The sequence below is a fragment of the Bicyclus anynana genome, chromosome 13 (assembly GCF_947172395.1).
Source record: "Bicyclus anynana chromosome 13, ilBicAnyn1.1, whole genome shotgun sequence".
In the NCBI taxonomy this organism is placed as follows: Eukaryota; Metazoa; Arthropoda; class Insecta; order Lepidoptera; family Nymphalidae; genus Bicyclus; species Bicyclus anynana.
The window spans coordinates 14,323,414-14,347,848 of NC_069095.1; the positions used below are offsets into that span (position 1 = coordinate 14,323,414).

Genomic DNA, 24,435 nt, shown 5'->3' on the forward strand with positions numbered 1-24,435 from the left:
GGCTCATATTTAATTAATACGAAATAAGGATAGCATCTTATCTGTATCTCACCAACTCCTATCTACGTATCCTCAATAGCGATGACGTCGCCCAAAGATCCTTGTATAGTGTTTGAGGCCATCAGAACTTCTTTTTACCTCCTTGCATTTACTACACAAAAATATATGACACTACCAACATCCCAACGTTTTTTTTTCTTTATTCTTTACAAGTTAGCCCTTGATTACAATCTCACCTGATAGTAAGTGATGATGCAATCAAAGATGGAAGCTGATTAATTTGTTAGGAGGAGGATGTAAATCCATACCCCTTTCGGTTTCTACACGACATCCGGAACGCTAAATCGCTTGTCGGTAGGGTAGTAACTAGCCACGGCCGAAGCCTCCCACCAGCCAGAAACTCCATTACATAAGTTTCTGTCTACCTACATTTCATAATAAGTATTGAAATTGAGTGTAAACGACAAAGAAACATAAGCTATAACAACTGGGGCGTATCGGCCAGCCTCTCGCTGCACGTAAATTATTGCAGGTAACCTTCAAGGTCGGACAATGGTTGAATTGCAAACCCTCGGACTTTATCCGACGTAGGTATTACCTGTGCTCCGTACAGCGGTATCAGTCTTTTGACCCGGGACACTACTCAGGGGATAGTCCAGAGGTACGTACCTTCACCTACAACAACGACGTGGAGTTAGAACTGACGACTGTCACTTGCGACTGATCTCCCTCCGGTCAGTATACCATCCCATATATACGTTAAAGGTGCAATAACTTCTGCATAATGGTTCATCTCACGATTGATTTGCTTTTGACCATTAGGCACCATGGTCGATATTCGGTCTGGAGAACATTATGATCAACTATCGCCCGCGACTTCGTCCGCGTGGAATTTAGTTTTTCACAAATCCCGCGGGAACTATGGCCTTTTCCGGGAAGAAAAGTAGCTTATGTGTTAATCCACAGTAGAATCTATTTCCATTCCAAATTTCAACCAAATCGCTTCAGCAGCCGCAGCGTAAAGGAGGATCAAACATACACACAAAAAAGAAACTTTCGCCTTTATAATTAGTGTGATGTGATGCTTTCATAGATATGAATAGGTACCTACCTTTTCTGAAACCTCGTCCGTACCGGCCAGTATATTTTAGCGGAATAGGCGTTGTGTGCGGAGGCTAACTCTTTCCCCCCGCGCCCGCTATATTTTTACGTGGCCACTCTTAAATACTCACTCAGATAATTTTCTTAATTCTCTGCGTGTGTGAAGTCAGCCAATCCGCGTTGTGCCATCGTGGTGGACTATTGGCCTAATCCCTCTCATTCTGAGAGGAGATTCGAGCTCAGCAGTGAGCCGAATATGGGTTGATAAGATGTGTAAGTATTGGGGTTGATAGCTCAAGTTAGTAAGTTCCATCTGATTCTCATAATTATTATGTTTACAATAATACCCAAGTAGGTTACATAGGTATCATAGGTATAGGTGGTATGTTGCTTGACGAAAAAACTGAACACCTATTCGTTCGACAGATATAATAGAGCCTTAGTTGAATCAATAAGTTATGGTCCGCCTGACACAGTAAGTGAAGGTAATTCTGTCGATATAAGTGTGTATTACCTACGTAGTAATTACTGGTCAGCTGTAGGTATAATGGGAAATTGCGACACTGCGATTTCTCGCTGCTAACTGTTGCACAATCTTGTTTTATCTAACTAGATGCCACAGAATAAAGAATGACCCAGAATGAGTCCTTACAAGCAGCGTGGTGAAGCCGGTGAAACCCATAAATAAACAAACTTCAAGCGTCTCCTTAACATCCGCGTGTACAGGCTTTGTTCATAATTTGTATTTCAAAATTTAACACTAACAACACTTACCTAAATTAATATAAACAATCAATAAATAAATTACCTATAAAAAATTACTCCATCTTATTTATTTAGTTTTTGTAAACAGTTAAAGTTAGTTTATAATATTTAAAAACATTAGACGCCATTTTTCTTGAATATTATTGAAAATCGATGCGAACTTTTGCGACACTTTGTGTCGTACTGACTCGAGAATGTATTTGTCGTACACCGTCGTATGCCGTGCGCTCTATCTGCCTATTATTCTTCAATCTGTGCTACATGTATAGCTACTTGAACTGAAAGAATTCGATGTCCTCATGTAGAACACGACAATGCCAGCAATGGAAGGACAAAAGACTTGAATATGTAATATGAAACACGTGATGCACGTGAGGGAATTCATATCATTTTTCGTTAATAGATAATAGACAACAAGAACTGACCTGCATTAGAAGTGGCTAATCAAGATAATAATAGATATTCTAGACCTGAAGTAACTGGCGTCTCTTATCATATTAGCCTAGCTATAACCTGTTTTATTTGTCGACTAATCGATAAATATATATACTATTACTTACCCTGTTGGCTATGGGAACACCAAAACATCTCGTTCACCTTCTTAGGAGACTCTATGAAGAAGGTACAGCTTCGGTGAGAACAGACGACGTGTTGTCGAGTAATTTTCATCCTAGTGCCGGAGTTCGTCAAGGTTGCATCTTATCACCACTTTTGTTCAACATCTACACGGAACTCATTATGAGAATATCACTCGAAAAGTGGACAGACGGAGTTACTATTGGAGGCTATAAAATATCCAATTTGCGTTATGCAGATGACACCACATTATTTGCAACTAGCATCGAAAATATGGAATGCTTACTGACCAAAATGGAGCAAGTTAGTCTTGATTTCGGTCTAAAGATAAATCGCAGCAAGACAAAGATTATGGTAATCGATCGAGCTAATGGCAATTCGCCCGAAGTTACTAAAATTGCGAATTGCGACGTTGTTCAATCATATATCTACCTCGGGGCACTAATATCAAATAGTGGTGGATGCGCTGATGAGATTAAACGACGGATGGCTATTACACGATCTGCCATGGATCGACTCAAAAGGATATGGAGAAACAGGAACATCACAAAGGCCACTAAAATGCGATTAGTCCGGGCATTGGTGTTTCCCATCTTTCTTTATGGTGCTAAGACGTGGACTCTGAGAGAAAGCGAGAAACAAAAGATAGACGCTCTAGAAATGTGGTGCTGGAGAAGAATGCTTGGCATATCCTGGACTCAGTTCCGATCCAACATTTCAATCCTCCAAGAACTGAGCATCAAACAGCGACTTTCTTTGGTCATATTACAAGAAAAGATGACACGTCCATAGAGAGACTTGTGGTGCAAGGAAAGGTGGAGGGCACGAGAGCACGTGGCAGGTCACCAATGCGCTGGACTGATCAAGTAAAAACCGCTCTCCATGGATCGCTCTACGAATGTTCTAGGAGAGCCACACTGCGGGAGGAATGGCGACGGATAGTGAGGCTTGCCACCGCGCCCAAATGACGACCACGACCACTCTGTCAAGAGTGTGACGACGAAGAAGAAGAAGAAGATACTATTACTTAAATGCAATACCGTCTTTACCTTATGGGCACACGGGGCCCGTGTTCAGGACCCCCATTCTCAGGGGGCCCCGAAGAACTGACAAAATCAATATCCTTCAAAATATTGACCTTAAGGATGTAGGTACCAAGTACCTACTCGATTTTGCCCAACAGAAATCCCAATAGAAACCGTTATCGTAATGGTAACCCAAAAACCAGCAACCTTCTAAGATTATATGATACTTTATTTGATTACCTACTCATAATAAATGATCATAATTACTTAGTAAAAAGAAATGAGTATAATTCGCTTTTTTACTTTTCAAAAGGGCCCCAAATTTTTGTGTGTCCAAGGTCCTAGTTTGCTCGTAAGACGACGGGTGGTGGAGAGGGAGATTCGAAACTTGTTTCTCTAATTCTTTAAAGGTTGCTGCAACGAACACAATCCGATGCTAATTATAATTACCGAAACCGATGCTGAAGGCACACCTACCTACAGCACAAGACACTGGGAAAGAAAATATTTCCGCGCCGCGCGAAAATATTCCGGAGAGTTCATTTTGTATAACAGTAAAAATGTATAACAAACTATCTAGTAGTATAAACAAGAAGCCCTTGGTCAATATTTAAATGTAAAAATTACCAACAAAAGTTATTATGACATACAAGATTATTTTATAGACATGGACATTTTGTAATTGTGACATTTAGTTTTAATTTTCGTTCATATGTACCTGTCATTGTCATCATTCATTCTTGTAAGCAGGTCGAAAAATGACAGTATTGACTTGTTTTGTTTTTAATAATGTTAGTTTTAGTATGGCCGACAAATGATTCACTTACTTAATATACATGTGAGCAAATTATATTCGCAATCAAGCGCTAATATTATCATCCTTATACAAACTATTCAATAAACACGAGTCGGAAAGTTGACGACATTACACTTGAGCGTAAAGGCCAGCATTTGATGCTCCGGGTACTAATAAACTTCTCTAAGGACATTTGAATAGGAAATTGTTTTCCGCCTACGAAGCGACACAAAAAGATTCCATAGACATACAATAATTATTGTGAATAAAAAAATTATTGTGAATAATAAGTGTGTAAAGTGAATCTTATTAGTGATACGATCGGTGTTCAACTACCTGATTATTTGGAAAAATGTGCGGGACCGGCTAGCATATACCTACCTACATACCTGCTCTACGATTTAGTAGGCCAACTTGCAGTCGTTGTCTGCCGAGCTCTTAATTTGAATGAAACGAATAGGATAATTGTTTATAGATGTGCATCTGCGGGCCAGCGGATGGGAACAATGGACCTCGGGGTGACGATCGGCTACTGGCGAGAGGTTAACGAGGCGGTAATTACTCGTAGAGCTGACAGCACTGTTTACGGCGGTTTGTGTTGGCGGCCGGAGAACGACAGAACAATACACTGATGAACTTGTGAGGGAGTTAAAATATGTGAGGTTTCGCAAACTAGTGTACGTTAGGTAGGTATAGCATGTTCTTAAATGTTTTCATTTGAACTAACATGTGTACTAACATCGGACTGATGGCTCGACTCATCGGTGTCAGGTTCATTATCATTAGGCTATCAACTCGTTACGCAATCAACGTTTCCTCTGGGCTTGATGAATCCAAGTAACACTGATAACTTGAGTACCTACTGCCTCTGACTCGTCCAGTAAGTAGTTGACATAATATCAACATGTTCTGGTTTGGTTATGATATAGGTATTGCACTTACTATTTTTGTGTTATCCGAATAAAAATCTTTCTTTCTTCTTTCTACTTAGGAGTTAGTGGTGATACAACCCCGTGCCTCAGAGAGTTCGTCATGCCGTCGATGGGATGAATGAAACGTTCGCGAATATAAATGTAGGTACTTAGGTAGGTCTACTTATTTTTCGAAATAGAAGTTTGTTTAAAGTAAAAACCGGCCAAGTGCGTATTGGGTCACGCGCAGTTTAGAATGCACTAGATTTAAATGAGCACTTTAAATTAAACCCTTTTTAACCGACTTCAAAAAGGAGGAGGTTCTCAATTCGGTCGGTATTTTTTTTTTTTTTTTTTTATGTATGTACACCGATTACTGAAAGACGCCTGGACCGATTTCAAAAATTCTTTTTTTGTTTGAAACGGTACAGTCCCCATTTGGTCCCATTGCCATCATGTCAAGGTCTGATGATGGAATCCTGGAGAAATTGAGGGGAACTTTCGAAAATTATATGGGTGTCTACTGTATTCATATACTTTTCCATTTAGTACTTTTAAGCACTACAATTTCATGAAGGTTTAAAATCGATCTGATGATGGAGCCATAAAACAGACGAGGGAACTCCTCGGCGATTTACAGCAGTTACCTTGTGTTTGGGCTTGATTAATTTGTATTAATGAGAACTTTCCAAATAGATAGGTTGTGACTGTCATTTAGAGGTTTGGTGATGAAGACCAAGGACAATTAAGGGAACTCCTTAACAGTTTACAGTATCTACCTTGTGTTTGGCCTTGATTAATTCGTATTGCTGAGAACTTTCTACCTAGATGAGTTGTGTCTGTTATTAGGGGTCTGATGATGAAGACCAAGGTCAATTAAGGGAACCCCTTAACGGTTTACGGTAGGTACCTTGTGCTTGGGCTTGATTAATTTGTATTGCTGAGAATTTTGTACCAAGATGGGTTGTGACTGTCATTAGGGGTCTGATGTATTCGTTTGAGATGAAATTTTACACTTAAAATGGAAAAATAATAAAAATTTTAATAAAAAAAATACAACCGACTTCAAAACCTAAAAACGTACCCACTAAACTAAAAAGTGAAAAATAACATCATAATATGTTCTACCTGCTGATCAGTATGAAGGCGGTGCTTAGCCGGTGTTGTCTTAATTTAAGCCATTTCTGTCAGGACCACGTGAAACAACACTGTCTGCAAAATCTAAATCTATAAGATATTCTCACATGGCTTGAATTAATACATCACCGGCTTAGCACCGCCTTCATACTGATCAGCAGGTACAACATATTATGATGTTATTTTTCACTTTTTAGTTTAGTGGGTACGTTTTTAGGTTTTGAAGTCGGTTGTATTTTTTTTATTAAAATTTTTATTATGTTGCAAAAATAACGATAACAATACACACTATCACTAGCACTCACTATGGGATAGACGAGAAAAAATCATCCTCATTTTACATGTTTTGGGGTACGGGAAGGAACCCTAAAATCCAAAAATGTACGAAAATACATATAGGTAGGCAGGGCTATACGACAGGATAAATACTAAACTATAATAAACTGTGAGAGGTCAGAGCAGTAAGCCATAGCCTTCGTGAAGTAATCTATAAAATAACACTCCAAGCTACTTAAACAAATCCGTGGAACAGAAAAAGAAATTTTACATAAACAGGTTAAGTCAGTTATTTGCACGTAAAGTAGGTATAAAAATTATTTACTGACATTTAAGGTCGAACTGAAACCAAATATTTTAGGTAGGTATGTCCTCGTGCACCAAACTACCTAATCTAACATAACATAATCTAGATTTACTAACTAAATTTTCTTGAGCCTGACGCAATTTAGAATATGCTGGAATTTTAGTTTTATAATAAGCTTAGAACTTACGCCAATGGTTTAATATGAGTACCAGATCACTTTTTCGGGCAGCAGTGAACAAAGTTAAATTAGCCTTAATGATTGCTGACCTCCGATAGGAGATGGCACTATAAGAAGAAGAAGAATAAGCTTAGGTACTTATCAAGCAGGCCCAATCACAAGGTAGCTACTGTAAAAAGTAGAGGAGTTCCATCACTTGTCCTACGTCTTCATCATCACACATGTAGGTGAAAAGATCTCATTAATAGGAATCGATCAAGCCCAATCACTAAGGCTACTGTAAGTCGTTCAGGAGTTCCAGTACCTGTCATTTGTCTTCATCGTCAGACCCCTGATGACAGACATAACCCATTTAGGTGTAAAGATCTCATAAATATAATTTAATCGAACCAAATCACAAGGTAGCAATTGTTAACCGTTGAGGAGTTCCAGTACCTGTCCTTCGTGTTCATCATCAGACCTCTAATGACAGTCACAACCAATCTAGGTGGAAAGTTCTTGTCGACACAAATTAATCAAGTCCAAACACAAGGTAACTGTTGTAAACCGTTAAAGAGTTCCCTCGTGTGTGTTTCGACTCCATCATCAGATTGACTCCAGACCTTCACTGAATCATAAGCAGTTGTAATGACAAAATTTGGAATTTTTTAAAGTTTGAATAATTTCGTATTCTAGTCAAAGATAAATTGCACATCCTTGGGTAGAATTGGGTCTGTTAGATAAACATTTTGCTCAAGACTTCTTGATTACTGATAAGTATTTAAAAACTTTTAGTAATGTAAGTTCTCCAGCCGTCACAATGACAGCATAGCTCAGGCGTATGACATAGTCGAGTGTGTACAAACAAACGGAGGAGGAGGTCGCTGGTCGCTGCCACAACACAACAAGCAAGTATTTATGTTAGCGGCCGCATTGCCGCCGGTGCCAGCGACGCGTCCGCACAGCGACGTCGCCGCGTGCTGTTACATACCATTTAAAGTTTGATAGTTCATATTTATTTCAATAAATATAAAAAATAAATAAGACAAAAATAAAAAAAGTCTTCAAAATTAAAGTATAACACTAAACATTTCACATACTCACTTTCATAAAAAAATAAATGTCAATAAAAGTAATTACACAAATAATAATCCAAAATTGTGATAAAATAAATGCAAAAAAAAATATATAAAAGTTTATAAGTGAAATATCAGTGATTTAACTATTAAAACAATTTATTATATATATAATATAAACAAAATAAAATAATAAATCACCACAAGACTGAAGTAAAACTTCGTTAGCTCTCCCACTCAACGTCCGTTCGCCGTCCGATTACCCTTTTCGTAACGCACTCACCAGCTTATTATTCAAGTCAAGTGTGCGTAACTAGAAATTTTACTTTACAAACTCCAAGTGATGCTGTCGATCGAGTAGACTGTGAACCGTGATTGTGGTGTGGTGTAACGTGAACGTCCACCATGGGGACGGAGGACAAGGCGCTGGACCCTGACGTGCTGATGCAGGAGCTGGGGCAGTTCCGCCGCTTCCACCTGCTCAACTACCTGCTGCTGGGGCTGGTGCCCTTCGCGCTGGCGCACTACGCCATCAACTACGTGTTCCTGGCCGCCGACGTGCCCTACAGGTGACTGGCACTCGCTACAGCGGGATACACTGTGCAGGATGTGCTCAGAAACTCCTCGATCTTGTACCTACTTCTGAGCTGCCGTCAAGGGTAACATCTCTACGTTACTGACATGCAGACGACCCGCAACAAACGTTTTATTTTTCAGCGTTTCTTAGTCGAACTGCAAAAGCGTGGAGTGCCGCCTACAACAGTGAATAGGATATTTCAACACAGAAATCAGCACAGATAGGACAAATTACTATAACATATATGTCTGAGTTCAATACTTTGGAGATGTACTGTTAACTGTAGCGGTAGCCATTATTGAACAAAAGCATTTAAGAGACAAAGGTAAATAAGGTAATCTTTCGAAGATAATTTCTTTCATGAACTCTGAATAACGCAAAAGGGATTAAGAAAAACAATGACAAAAAGTAAATTAACATTTAACAAAAATCTCGCAGTAGGTACCTACGTGTGTACTGTGTGTTTGTGTATACATATAAATATAACATACCAACAGATCTTATCGAATTAGCGATGCGTACAAAGAATTTAACTCAAATTAAGGTAATTAGACGTAAATAGGTACTTTACAAAGTGACCTGTTGCATCCAGCCACGTGCTGACTCGTTATGGATTCAACCGCATCAGACATGTAAACTCCATAAAGAGTTTATCCATCTTGAAGATATGTTGGTATCTTGTAACTCAGAGTCAAATGCAAAAAAATGTCTAATATTGATATTGTTGCACTCCCTAATCTGAGTGATAGTAGTAATTTGTTAATGTTTAGCGATGTACCACGAACTCCAGAGAAACTTTCACTTGTCGCACGCGCGCAGTCAACATTTCGCCAGTGCCATACAATAGGCAATTATATTAACATATCGCCCAAAGAGAATACAAACACTCGTCTGTAGTCGTACAAGGCACAGAAAGCGTTTGTGGAGAATGTTATAACTAATAGTCTGCAGCAAACAAACGAATGGATGTATGAATGTCATCACCACAACACAATATTGTCTTTCACATTATGGATTAATTGCTTATTAAGTACGTACTGTAGTTGACATGAAATTATATCATCATCAGCATCATTAACAGCCGATGGACGTTCACTGATGGACACAGGCCTCTTGCATGGACCTCTAGGCTCTAAACAAAACGATCTCGAGCCGCGAGCATCCAGCCGCTCCCTGCAACCCCCAGCGACCAACACTGGTCGGTGCGGTGCAACTTTCCGGTGCGTGGTCGCCATTCCAGCACCTTGGGACCCCAACGTCCATCGGCTCTTCGAACCATGTGACTTGCGCATTGCCACAGAAATAGTACAGTTTATTATATAATTGCATCACCTCTAACCAACTAACACACTATTTCAAATTTTGAATAGAGACTAAATTTTGGAATATTTACTTATATGCATTGTGCAGTATATAACTAGCTTTATCTCGAACGTTTACTTTATATTTTCAATAAGAATAGTTATTAGTGTCCGCGATTACACTTAATTCTTATTGTAAAGTCGTTCGCTTCCCGGAAGTCTCATTGAGATAAAGATGTAACGAGGTGCTGATACTCTACACTATTACAACTGTATTCTGTGATCTTAACGACTTTTTGCGATACTTGATAACAATTTTATTCAATGATCGTTACATCTATTTTACATGTATTTACTTAGGCTATAGTGTCATCATCAGTATCCCGGTTGGTCCGTGATCAGGAAAATTTGACACCTGACAAATTGTATTTATGCAATTAACTAAAATTAGATGTAATTAATTCAATAAATAGAACTAGTAATTCTACATTACTTAACTCTTTAGGCGCTAACCTGTGATTTAAGTTGAGACCACACAGCTTATAATACTTTTAACGAAACTAGACGACTATTTATAATTTTGAAACAGTGCTAACAACTGACGGGTATGTCGGTCTCGGACACCATTACCTAATAACAAAGAGCCAGTAAACCCTAGACCTTCCTCATTTTATAAAAGCTGAAAGTTTGTCAGCTCATGTTTCCTTCTCATGGCAACCCTTCGCTAGACACCCTTGAAGTTTCAAATTAAATACTGTTTTTCGAAGGGTTGCCGCAAAGCTGAGTGGCTGGCGACTGGGAATATAATTTCTCATATTATGCCGAGGAAAACATGAAAAAATTACGTTTTATACTTAGACGGTTGATGGTCTGGATCCTTAAAACCTGCTACTTCCCAGAGTCACCACGGTCCAAACTCCATAATTGGCTACCGTACATACTTATGGTAGGAGCATGAGCCGACAAACTTTCAGCTTTTTTAAAATGACGAAGGTCTCGGGTTCACGGGCTCTTAGTCTTATGATGTAGTAATAGAATTATAACTTTGCTCATACGAGCAGACAACAGGAGTAATGTTCGTTCAATTGCACAACGTCATTATCTAGCTGCAGCACAAGTGGCAGCAACAGCAGTCTTATGATTATCAGCTTAAGATGCTGCAGCCACAGCTGAATAGGATAATAGCTCGGCGGCGCGCAGGAAACGCGTTAAGTTAATAAGGATGTCCACTCATTTCTCTGGATCTAGTGAAAACGAGATCACTTTGCCCGCAACTTTAACTAAGAAAGCTTACACTACTTGACCATTATGATTATGATAGATCATAACACTTTCATTATATTGCCGGATGCAAGTCAAGTTCAAGGAATATCCTACATAAATGTGAACTATAGTTTGTTTAAATTGTAGATCACATAAACAACGGTGGGTTTCTCTGTCTTTAGTCAAGATATTTGTTCAATAATTTATCATGTCATCATGCGAGAAATTCCCCGAATTGCCAATTTTTTGTCGTTTTCGCGCAATCGTTGTTTGAGCTCTAAACTAAGTGATGTTTACTTTATATTTAAATAGGTACTCGTATAATTTTTTCAATCGCATTCGATATACTCGTAGGTACTTGGTTTTTCCGTTAGCCACCATTATTGGTTTTTATAAGCTGCAGCTTCTTGCTGCTCAAAACCAACTTTAATCTTAGTTTATTATGACTAAAATATTCATCGTTACTGCTTAATATTCTTTTGGGCCGCCTAGATAATATCGGTTTTTCAGTTTCTTTGGTATTAAAATCGAAGAGGATAACTGGTGGTTTGTATTTCATTGTTGTAAAACGTTGAACAACTCAAATAGTTTAATTACAATGAATGGAGAAGAAGCTACGAATGGATGCGATATTGATTTACAGTTTCGACAAATCAGATTTAGTTTATTGATATTGTAAACGGTTCAGTTGTCAGTGTTCAAATGTTTCTTATTGTTTTAATTTGTTTATTATTCATTAGTTTCTCGCGGCGACATCGTCCGACGTTTTATTTTGTACACACGGACATACTTCTTACATTGTTTGTTGCGCCGGCATGTAGCGATACTTGCGTCGGTGTATCGAGCACTTTCATTTATTCATCATTATCAAACCTTATTCGGCTCACTGCTGAGCTCGAGTCTCTTCTCAGAATTAGAGGGGATAGGCCAATAATTCACCACGCTGGCCCAATGCGGATAGAATTAAGAAAATTCTCTGGTATGCAAGTTTCCTCACGATATCTTCCTTCACCGTTTGAGACCTTTAAAGGGATATTTTATTTCTTAAAATGCTCATACTGAAAAGTTGGAGGTGCATGCCTCGGATAGGAACCTACGCCCTCCGAATCGATAGACAGAGGTCATATCCACAGTTCATATTATGTCTTTCCTTAAAAGTATTAAAGTGACATATAATAAGGTTGGAATTAGGTTGGTTGTAAATTATATAAAGTGGTGACTGTGTCGCAGATGCGTGGTGCCGGAGTGCGAGAGCGCCAACAGCTCGCAGTACGCGGCGCCGTGGCTGGAGGCCGCGCTGGGCGGCGCCGGGCAGCAGCGTCGCTGCGAGCGCCGCGTGCCGCTGCCCGGCGCGGCGCGGCCGTGCGGCGCGGGCGACTTCACCGACCAGCTGCAGCCCTGCGAGCGCTGGCTCTACGCCTCCAACGACACCATCGTCGCTGAGGTAGCCAGCTTCTCCAAATTATAGGTTTTGATATCGCTAACTGTTGTATAATAAAGTTAGCATAACGATTAACAGTACCTAACGATTTCGGCTTTCTCGCTAATGGAGTTTTTTTTCCGTGTGTCTCTCAATAAAAACGCGGCCACCATAAATATGCCGCTGCTAATCGATCTGTTTGAAATAAGTCGGGATGATGGCAAAAGACCTGATGGGTTGACGCTGTTTCTCTGGAAAATGGGTCGCACCCTGATGTTGACACATTAGCACTGAATACATATTATGTGCATTGGCTCAGCGTCGTATAATGAGACAGAATTGTGACCGAGACTTATTATTTTGTTCCTTATGCCGGAGACTTTCGGGACACGGAGTCACAGTGTTTGGATCATCACAATAGATTCGTGCAACTTCAATTTCAACGCATACAATTATTAATCGTGAAATGAAATTGATATTCATAATTTGATGTTTCTAATTCTGCAGTTCAACCTCGCCTGTCAGGAGTGGAAGCGCACGTTGGTGGGCACCATCCACAACGTGGGCATGCTGGTGTCGCTGCCCATCATGGGCTACGTCTCCGACCGGTCAGTGATTTAAATTTTGACATGATTTAACTATTGCTCTCTTAAAAATCTAACAAATAGATTGCCTAGACTTTAAAGTTTAAGAAAATTCATTTTGCCTTGTTATTTAAATTAAGATTGGTCTCTTTTCTACTCTAAATTAAAGTTGGCACTAGGCATTGACTGACAGAGCTGCCTCACGTGTCACGCCTCTATTCTGCTCTTCTTGCGGCTTCTAAGGAGAGAATTTTAGTGAAAACAAATTTATAGGCGCAGTTCTCCCTCGCCGGGTCTTGTATGAGTGCGTTGCGTTGCGGTCCAGTTTCCCTTACGGAGGACATCACGAGTATTTAATCGCATTACCAGGTCAATGTTTGAGCGCCGCTCAAGTTTAAAGTGAGCACCTCCAGGTGAAGCGTAGCTGATACGTTGGTAGCTAAAACCTTTTTAACTGCGTGCTGCTGCTGGTAATTTATCTGAAACGGACAACGTATTTGTTGTAAAACATCGTAATTGAGCAAGTAACTTTTAAAACTTTGATTCGTTTAAGAATGTACCTAGGGATCTCATTGTTATTAGAATTTGTATTATGTTTGCAATAATTTTTCGTCTAGTAACCTAAATCATAAATGGTTATTTCATTATTTAGTATCTTAGAAACATAATCCGTTTATATCCATCAGTTCCAAAATAGTGTTTCACAATCTTCCAACCAATTTAGTTATTTCATTTTATTTATTCACGAGGTATGCAAAGCGATGTCTTTTATGGTTGTACCTCTCAATAATAAAAACCTTGATAAATTACATCCACATGATTATTATAACTTTAGCTCTCAGAGATGTGGTTCTCAATGACAATACACATTAGTGATTATGATTATGAAAATATGCTAACTTTGTACCTAATAACCAAAGAAACCAAGTAAAGCAGTAGTTAATTAAAAGTAGTTCTCCGTCTTCCTTTCTGTGTGAACTCTACCTTTTCTGACGCTGGAGCGACGCAGTATGCCGAAATCCCGCCTCCTCTGCATCCTCTGCGTTGCATCAGCACGCTACGAACTACTCCATCTATTCTGACATTGGTACGCGAATCCTGGTAGCCGGGAAGGCCGTAGTATTTTCCTGTTGATGACTCATATAGAAGACTGACTGTTCCCGGGTTTAGTTGTGCTCGAGTCGAACGAGCCTAACATCCGTGGTTTGGTTACAGTTGGGGCCGGCAGCGCGCGCTGGTGCTGAGCTGCGTGCTGATGGGCGCCGTGGGCTCGCTGAAGGCCTTCTCCGTGTCCTACGAGATGTACGTGCTGGTGGAGTTCCTGGAGACGGTGGCCGGCGCCAGCGCCTTCCCCGCCGCTTACATCTTGAGTGAGTGACATACTTTTACTGCACTTCTCTACCATTTACTTTTATTGCTACTTCATTATAATTGCTTTTTATTAGCTTCACTTTAGAATTTGTCTTTGAAACCAGTTTTAAGGGTCACTATTGTAATGTTTTAGAAGTCTTTATTGAGACAGTTTTTAAATCGAAATCCTATATTGGTCGAAAAGTAAGTAGATTACGGTCCAGCGCTTACTACTTAGAAAGTAGCTTATTTAGGGTATTCCAATGGATTACACTGGATTAACCCAACTTGGAGCAAGCAGCAGACACAACCATTGTCTGTTAGAGTACCACTGGCACATTTGAAACCACAGTGGAAGGAAATGTAAGCAAGTTTTGATTTTCAACTTTCTATTTCAGCTATCGAGTTACTCGGCCAAGACAAACGCGTTCTCACCACAGCGTTTCTGGGGATCATGCTCGTCATCGGCGGCCTCAGCTTCGCGCTGCTCGCCAAGACCTTCACTTACTTCCGGACCTTCATCCTCGTGGTGTACCCGCCTTCTCTGCTCTTCATCTCCTACATATACTTCCTCCCAGAGAGCATACGGTGGCTGCTGACCAAAGGACGAAAAGAGGAAGCGTTACAAATAGTAATGAAAGCGGCGAAGATGAACAATGTGACTTTATCAGATGAGACGATGAGACAGCTCACCAGCGTCGAAGAGAAGGTGAAGGTGGATGAAAAGGACGAGAGCGAGGAGGGGTTGTGGGGGCAAGTGCTGAAGTCCCCTATCATAATGACTCGCCTGGCGATCTGTTCCTGGTGGTGGATCACTTGCACCTTCGTGTTTTACGGGCTGGCCATCAACTCCGTGTCGCTGGCCGGAGACAAGTACACCAACTACATGCTGGTGGTGAGCGTGGAGGTCATCGCGGTGGTCACCAACGCGCTGGTGCTGGACCGCATCGGGCGCAAGACCACGCTGCTGATAGCGTACGTCGTGTGCGGCGTCTCTTGTGTGGCGATCGCGTTTGTGCCGACGAGTGAGTTTATTTATTTAGTTCTTAGAGTTCTTCGCTTCATCGGCTCGTCTTCATTTAGGTTTAGTATAACACATTGCAGGAAACGTTAGGATTACGTGTTCGCTACTCTTTGCTCGTCTACATGAGGCATGCATGTTAAACCATACGTACCTCATGTGCCGGTAACTTCGCTGATAAGTGATAACTACGAATATACTCCTTTCATTGGAATACAATGGTGATGCGTGGCGAGAGCTCTGACACAAAAGTTGTACTTCATATGCTAATTATACTGCCTATTACTCCTTGGTGTATGTGTTGAGTGTGTAAAGCGCGCGTGTGGTCCGCAGCGCTGTGGTGGCTGGCCACGCTGCTGTACCTGGTGGGCAAGGTGGCCATCACGCAGGCCTTCAGCGGCATCTATATGTACACGTCCGAGCTGTTCCCCACGCGCGCGCGCCACTCGCTGCTGGGCTTCTGCTCCATGCTGGGCCGCGTGGGCTCTATCGTGGCGCCGCAGATGCCGCTGCTGGTGAGTGACGTCACATCCACATGTACACGACCGAGCTGTTCCCACGCGCGCGCGCCACTCGCTGCTGGGCTTCTGCTCCATGCTGGGCCGCGTGGGCTCTATCGTGGCGCCGCAGATGCCGCTGCTGGTGAGTGACGTCACATCCACACACACACACGCACACGCGTAGTGTTGTAACGCGTGCATGTTCGCAGGCGGTGTACGTGGAGTGGCTGCCGTCGGCGCTGTTCGGCGGCACGGCGCTGCTGGCGGGCGCGCTGATGCTGCTGACGCCGGAGACGCTGCACACGCGCCTGCCCGACACCATCCGCGACGCCGAGCGCCTGGCGCAGCAGCACCGCGCGCTCGCCGCGCCGCCCGCGCCCGGCACTGCGGGTCAGGCCACCTCGAAGTTATAACACCGTTCTTTATAGTACTTCCTACTCGAATTTGTCGAACTTTGACGTGATTATAAAGTTTTAATGAAATCAACAAACAGTTGTACAATTGTATATTAAAGAAGTGCCGTGATAACCTCCGTGGATATCTGCCTCCGATACCGGAGGGTGTGGGTTTGAATCCGGTCCGCGGCATGCGCCTCCAAATTTTCAGTTGTGTGCATTTTAAGAAATTACATATCACGTGTCTCAAACGGTGAAGGAAAAACATCGTGAGGAAACCTGCATACCAGAGAATTTTCTAACTTCTCTGCGTGTGTGAATATGGGTTAATAATGATGATGACATTAAAGAAGACGGATTAGACGGGGGGGGGGGGGGATACAATTGATAATGAAAAGTCGTAATTTGATTATGCAAATAGACGATCATTATTGTGAAGCAAGAAATGAGTGATAAAATATGTATTGTGTCTGATTGCTAATATATATAATCAGGCGTTGGGTATTTTATAAACAAATTTTCGTTTTTTTTATGTAACTAAAATTTGCGGATGCGGATAGTTTTAATAAATTACTTAAACTATACAAATATAAATATTTATTTAGGAAACCATTATTACTATCATACCTACATTGTCTACAGTTTTCAAAATATTGTGATACTTATAAGTAAAATAAAAATAATAATTTATTTAAAATAGGTATTTACTTAGGTAGGTGGTAAATAGTATTAATATTTAGTATACAATACTTAATTGTTAAGATAACACGTTGTGTAAAACGTTTTTTTTAATATATAAATGTTTTAATTTATTTATTAATATAAATTATATATTTATTATAATAATTTTGGTTTGATTATCTCATAATCCCAAAATCTATATGACGGGCCGTTGGCGCTTGCAACAGCGGCTCTATAGCAGTCTTACGAGTATGCACATTAATAGTCGATCTTATGAGCTAGTAATAAAGACATAAGGTGCATTTACACGGGTAGGAACATCACTTATTTCAAGTGATCTTGGTTATTTATGACGTCATCACAACTATATAAAATGACTTGCATATGAAGCAATATGAAACAAACAAACTGGTATCTCTAAAACAATTATTGTCAAATTTCATTGACATTTCTCCCGATTGATACAGATTGATCTATACGCGCGTTTCCACGTTGGCAATAATTGCTGCATCAATTTTTGGCGTAACCGCATCGTGCAACATCTACAGATCTCTAAAAAGCAAACACATTTTATTAAGAATCGTGAAAAACAAAAAAGTGTTTTCAAAATAACACGTGCAGAGAGTACAAAATGTATCAAAACAACTAAGAAGCTTGTTTATCCAGAGTCCACTGTTTGGTTTGCTCGGCAATACTGCACCATTTAGCGCGTAACGACGGGAAACAATCGTTGCGAAAGCTCACCTCATGCCAGCCTCATAAACATTGGTTTGAGCCGTAAACTCCAGCATCCCACCTCCAGTACGGATTTATCCCAGTCCGCAGCGGCCGGCGCCGACGCCGCGCGCTCTGACTTTATCAAAGTTTACCGTAAACTCATGTAAATAATCCAAATATTTAATCGTTATCATGACTTATTTCGATTCTGAAATTGAGTGAAAATTATTGGGAATATGTCTGGTTCCAATGTACTTTACAATACTTGCAATGATTTTGAGAAATAATTGAAGTTATTTAGGTAATACAGTGAATGACGCCAGCCGATCTAAATCATTATTGTTTGATGTGGTAGATAAATTGTGTGTAAACGGAAACGTGTAGGTATATTAAGAATCGCCATCATTATTCTAAATAGAAATGCAGATTCGAGGTTTCAGGGTTTAGATGAATGTAATGGCTTGACATTGCTTTATTTTCAATGAAAATTGAGCAATTGCTTTCGGTGCATAGATAAAAGCAAAATATCTTTTAACTAGCCACAGTATAGCCTTTTAAAGCATATAGAAACATTTAGTGTATATAAGTGAAAATAACGAACAGAGACATCTTTTGGACATGCTCGCCTATTCCTAGCTTTAATCAGCGTTTTCCAACACTACAGAGTTCAATAAGCGCAGAAGCATTGGCAGAAGTCAGTACTTGTGTTCAAGGAATATACCGCTGGGAAGTATGAAGTACTTCAGAGATATACTGCTGTTATAGTGGGACATGTCGCTGACTGCTGTGTGACTAATCTCCTCTCGAGTGAGTCGGGTGGGGTACGGGCCCCAAGGCTTGGCCTCCTTGCCCGGGCAAGAGGTGGTAGAGCTCGGTAAAGAGTACAATCGTACGCGATACCCGTAGTCGCCGCTGGGGCCGCCATGTCTCGCCGGGAGATGCGCCTGGAGCGCGCGGACTACCCGCCGCCGCCGCCCAGCAAGTGTGCTAAGGTACTCCACGTTTTAGTTATTCTACCTTCGTTAAATGATGTCGCACTCCAGCTTGGTTATGGCTTGGTTTTTATAATCATTGGGGTTGTTATAGCTGAAAATGTTTGCCATAAAGAGTGAAAGATAAACTAATTAATTTCTGAAACAACTAAACGGATGACTTTCATAAAGAGGCAAAACTTATTAATTATGAAGGTGTTTGGTCCAAGATTAGTCTAACGATGTGAAGGTTTAATAAAGTAGTGAAATGAAAATTTCCTATGTGAAATAGGTACTATCACTGCCCATGTTGAGCCGCATTGCCTCCGCCGTGCTTCCGGCCGCAGGATATGGTTGCTGTGGAACTACAGACATACGAGGCTGAATTCTACCTCAGATTGATATGCGATATTGTTTTGTAGTGAAATTGATCATAATTTGTTTAGTTTGGGTATGAAGAACATGGCAGGCCACTACCAGGTTTACCTCATTCTGCTTTTAACCTCAACTATTAAGTAACAAACGGAAATAAACCGCTTCTAAGTAGCCCTTTGGCATGTGATCAATCAGCTGTACGCGACGTCGTACCAGTACGTCAGATATCTCGCGCAGGTGCTGTACTACACGTGGAAGCTGTGCTCGGTGGTGTTCTCGCACTTCGTGATGATCAGCCTGGTGGTGGCCTACTGCATCCTCGGCGCCGTCACCTTCGAGCGGCTGGAGGCGCAGCACGAGCGAGAGGTGACCTTTACCATCAGCACCAATAACTATTTGAATAGGTAACTGCTATAGGATCTGGTCTTCTTTCTTATACCACGCAGGCAACTGCCATACTGTTGCTATGAGCAAAGGCTTTTATGGACCTTTACATGGGATTTGGCGCTAAGATATATTTTAGTTGACTTTGGCCCCATTTATTGATTGATGGTAATGTTTAATTCTGTTACGGTTATACATACATATAATGTGACGCTGTCACGTGCTCTCCGAGTCACTATCCCGGCATGCTGCTGAGAATTCATTGATAGGAAGGCTCAATATTTGATGACCCGATCGAATACTAGAACCAAGAAACTGTTATTTGAAGTTGCATAGATGATTCACTAGATCAATTAGGCTTATTATTATCATATATTTGTTTAAAATAATTACATAATTGTTTTTGCGTTGCCAACCAAGCGTTTAAATAATACTAAATAGATACCCATTTCCATTAATAAAATGTTTCAGTAACAGGTATACTGTTGCATTCAGAATACACATTCTCTAGACCACCATTTCAGAAAGTATCATATACCAGATCGAGGTAACCTAATTTCAATCTTTACCTGAAATTCCATAGCAATAGCATTTTCTCTGATTGATAAAGATGAAGCACTAAAATGTCACAGAACTCTTTTTCACGAGGGGCATATTCGGATTATGTAAAAGTGACCATACACCCATATTTAGATTTGGTACTTGTAACGAGCAGCTCGACTCCCACCAGTTCAAAGACGTAGTTTTGCAGGTGAAGATGAACATATCACAGATCCGTGGAAACACGACGCACAGCATCTGGACGATGACCAACAAGGTGCCGTACCTCAACCAGACCAACTGGACGGCGGAGGTCGTTGACATGCTGAAGGTAATCATACCTTTCTTATTTTATTTGCTAAACATAACATAATTAATAGGTATAGGAATCCCTGAAAGTTACTTCATAACTCCACAAAATCTCCTACCATTTATAAAATATTGCATACACATCTTCATCAGACAGAAGTTATTCAATGTTATTAGAGTATTTCTTCTGCAACTGACAGGACTTCGAGAACGCGATCCTGCTGGAGATGAAGGTGCGCGGCTGGGACGGCAACGAGAGCACGGAGCACATCCAGTGGACCTTCACCGGCGCGCTGTTCTACTCCATCATCGTCATCACCACCATCGGTGAGTGTTCTCGTCTGCTGACAGTGTGCCCCGCTACCTGATCAGGGCCAGTTGCCACCACGAGGGCCACGTCATCATCATCAACAGCCGACGGACGTCTAGCTGAACGTAGGCCTCTCTTCAGGACTTCCAAACAAGATAGGTTTGAGCAGCCTGCATCCAGCGGCTACCTACAACCCGCTTGATATACTCGGTACTTCGGTCCATCGAATGAGTGTCATTGACTTTCAAACCGTGCCAAAATTTAGTAAATTGGTTCCTGGTTTCATCTTATTGTATTTGTATACAATACATACAACCTGACTGACTCTCCCAACTGGTTAAAGATACTATAAACTATATAGGTGAGGTGTATGTAATAAAAGGCTACTCGTATCGTAGTGAATTTTGATAAAATTGTATAACATTATGTTTTTTTGTTTTCTAATTAGTGTCACTTGGTTGATAAAAATGAAAAATAATGATAGTCTTCGGACACGAAAAAATGTCGTGGTTTGAGTAATCGCGCACAGCAATAGCGGCAATAGTGTGAGCGTGGCGCCGCCCCGCGCCTGGCTCGCGGCCAAGCCTCCGCGGGCGCGGGGGATTTGTTCGCCTGATATTTGGGACAGTTCATAATCCGCTTTGAATGAAATATTTAGAGATATTAAAACAGAGTAAAAACTTTTATCCGTTTTTATAAAGTACAGACTAACAGTGTCCAAGTTTATGAAAATGAAGTTATTTGGAAAAGTTATTCAAAAGGACCTCAAACACTACTGTTCAGCTGTGACATTAGACTCCTCACCACGAAAGAAGTCCCCCGGCTAAAACCTAAACTAAAATTGACAGCGCCTTACACAAATGACAATAAGTGCCATTAAGCAATTTACGCCTCGTCTACGGGACTTGTTTCGTGGCGCGGAGTATAGAACTAGTAGCACTAGGGCCCGCAGAAGGAAATAAAAATAAATTATCATTTTAATCAAGTTTTATTGAACTTATACATATACGTAGTCATTTCATCACAGTTGACTTCTACTCGCAGTAGAACACGTGCATTCATTTCTGGTTCTCTTTTGCGAGATTCTCTCCTTGACCAGTTTAGCGCGATCGCTTCTGCGCTGAGCGCAGCCTGCAATGTGCACCATTCATAGAATATATACACGAGTATACGGATTTACAGGATATTTTTGGATCTAAAACAGTTCTTCACTCTTAGATAGATGGGATAGTCAGGAGACTTCTGAAGATTTCACGATTACCTTTTTTATCCTCAGATTATTTTATTCTACTTATCGAAATATCCTCTAACCCATATTTTATATAATTTAGTTATTAAGATTGTACTTTAGAATTAAACAACATTTTGAAATAATGTCTTATTACATAGTCGCGGAATGAAATCTGAGTTTGACAGTAAGTACTGGAAAAGAACAGAAAGAGACAGTAAACTATTATTAAAGTTAGGTACACAAACACATCATATATACTGAAGTTAAAATAACAACAAAACAGTAATAAAACAACATAATCGAAGTAGATATATAACCTTTAAACCCGTCGATTTATGATCGGCTCACGTCTCACGACGGCTATCCTATTAGCGAAAGGTTCATGATTAAACACTCGGTGTGACCAACCGATTTAGTAATCGAAAAGACTCTCCAAAGACTTAAAAGTAACATAATTAACACAATGTTATTTACATATTATAACACAGTTATATACAGTCAAACAGTGGTTCTCAGCACTCCCGCCGAACCACAGGCCGAACCAAAACATTGACGTTAGGTATATAAACATTCACTAGGCGCGGTGTAAACACACACTCACATCGATTCGTTAGTGAATTAGTTTGTTAGTCTCACAGCACACGGCTTATTTACCGAAGAAGTTCCTCGGCCCGATGCGTCCCGTGGGGCCTCTCGGACCGACGAGGACTTGCCTTCCCGGCCCGATCGTACCGGTCGGGCCCCCCGGACCCACCAGTACGCCTGGTCCTCGTGCTTGACGGCTGAAATCTGGGCCTATGATTCCAGTGGGTCCTCCGGGGCCGACTAGGCGAGGTCCAATAAATCCGGTGGGTCCACTCGGGCCGACTAGAATGGGTCGATTGAACGCCGGACCGAAAAAGTTGGGTCGGTTGAACGCTGGGCCAATTATTCCAGTTGGACCACCAGGACCGACTAAAACTCCTCTCTGTGCTGACTCGCTTTGTCGTATATCGCCGGGACGGTCGAGCGGCCTGACCAGTAGGTTATCGTTGCGATCTTCGTTCGATGGCCCGATTATGCCCGTAGGGCCTCCCGGTCCTACGAGAACGGGTCTTTCGGGAACTCCTGCTCCAGATGGTCCGGTTGGCTCATTAGGTCCTATCACTCCAGTAGGTCCACCGGGGCCGACGAGTATTGGTCTCTCGGGGCCCGCTGCTCCAGTAGGTCCCCTAGGGAGCGTAGGTCTATCGAAGCCCGTCGGCCCGCTGGGACCTCCGGGACCTATCAGTCCAGTAGGTCCTCCAGGTCCAACGAGTACAGGCCTATCGGGGCCTGTCACCCCAGTGGGTCCGCCGGGTCCTATCACTCCAGTGGGTCCTCCAGGCCCGACGAGTACAGGTCTATCTTGACCCGCCAGTTTAGTATGCCCTTGAGGTCCTATAACTCCAGTGGGCCCGTCAGGTCCGACTAATACTGGTTTGTTCTGGGGTCCAACTACACCAGTCGGCCCCCCTGGTCCGACGAGTACTCCAGGTCCGGGGCCGAATATATTGTTGTCAAAGTTGGAGGTGGAGAACGGCCCCACTTTGTTCGGTCGGCCCGGGAACAGCGCGGGCCGTTCGTCCTCTACTTCGTTGAAGTATTCTGAAGAATAAGAAAATAATCGTCACACTAAAGGAAATGTAAAGTATTACGTAAAAGGTAAATTTAGCAAAAAAAGAAAAGTAACCGTAGGTAGAAGACAAAATCACAAATTTTACCTGACTGAAAACCATTTTGTTTCTCGGGAACTTTATAACAGCACAGGTACTGATGAGCGCCACAAGCGTTCTGGAAAATAAATAAGATTACATTTTCCATTATCTCCTAAGCTACTTGACAAATGACATGGGCAGAGTTTATCTTCACAGCCTTCTATGATTAAACAGTCACTTAAAAATGTAGCATATATCGCTTTTTAATTTTCAATACTACCTAATAATTATTATTATTGTTAAAGTTGTCCACTGCTGTGAAGTTAATGAGATCATTTGAACTTATAAAGAATAATAAAAATTTTAATAAAAAAAATACAACCGACTTCAAAACCTAAAAACGAACCCACTAAACTAAAAAGTGAAAAATAACATCATAAATTGTTCTACCTGCTGATCAGTATGAAGGCGGTGCTAAGCCGGTGATGTATTAATTCAAGCCATGTGAGAATATCTTATAGATTTAGATTTTGCAGACAGTGTTGCTTCATGTGGTCCTGTCAGAAACAGCTTAAATTAAGACAACACCAGCTAAGCACCGCCTTCACACTGATCAGCAGGTAGAACATATTATGATGTTATTTTTCACTTTTTAGTTTAGTGGGTTCGTTTTTAGGTTTTGAAGTCGGTTGTATTTTTTTTA

The 24,435-nt window shown here is 41.2% G+C and overlaps 2 protein-coding genes across 3 annotated transcripts in view; both read left to right on the forward strand.

The window, feature by feature from the left end:
- The first annotated feature begins 8,219 nt into the window (after positions 1-8,219).
- LOC112044181 (organic cation transporter protein-like) lies at positions 8,220-17,384 on the forward strand. 2 transcript variants are annotated; one of them, XM_052885025.1, is made up of 7 exons: positions 8,220-8,696; positions 12,499-12,712; positions 13,196-13,296; positions 14,488-14,642; positions 15,021-15,647; positions 15,977-16,285; positions 16,353-17,384. In XM_052885025.1, exons 1-7 carry the CDS (start codon positions 8,533-8,535, stop codon positions 16,604-16,606), a joined length of 1,824 nt encoding a protein of 607 aa, XP_052740985.1. In that variant the 5' UTR covers positions 8,220-8,532; the 3' UTR covers positions 16,607-17,384. The 2 variants fall into 2 exon arrangements, with proteins under 2 accessions (XP_052740985.1, XP_023935702.2); XM_024079934.2 differs by having other exon boundaries at positions 15,977-16,158.
- A 652-nt stretch (positions 17,385-18,036) lies between these two features.
- Positions 18,037-24,435, forward strand: part of LOC112044115 (uncharacterized) — a 31,772-nt gene continuing 25,373 nt past the window's right edge. The window contains exons 1-4 of the mRNA XM_052884989.1: positions 18,037-18,928; positions 19,520-19,648; positions 20,418-20,537; positions 20,716-20,842. Coding sequence (XP_052740949.1) covers positions 18,860-18,928; positions 19,520-19,648; positions 20,418-20,537; positions 20,716-20,842 — 445 coding nt within the window. The 5' untranslated portion in view covers positions 18,037-18,859. The remainder of the gene's footprint in view (positions 18,929-19,519; positions 19,649-20,417; positions 20,538-20,715; positions 20,843-24,435) is intronic.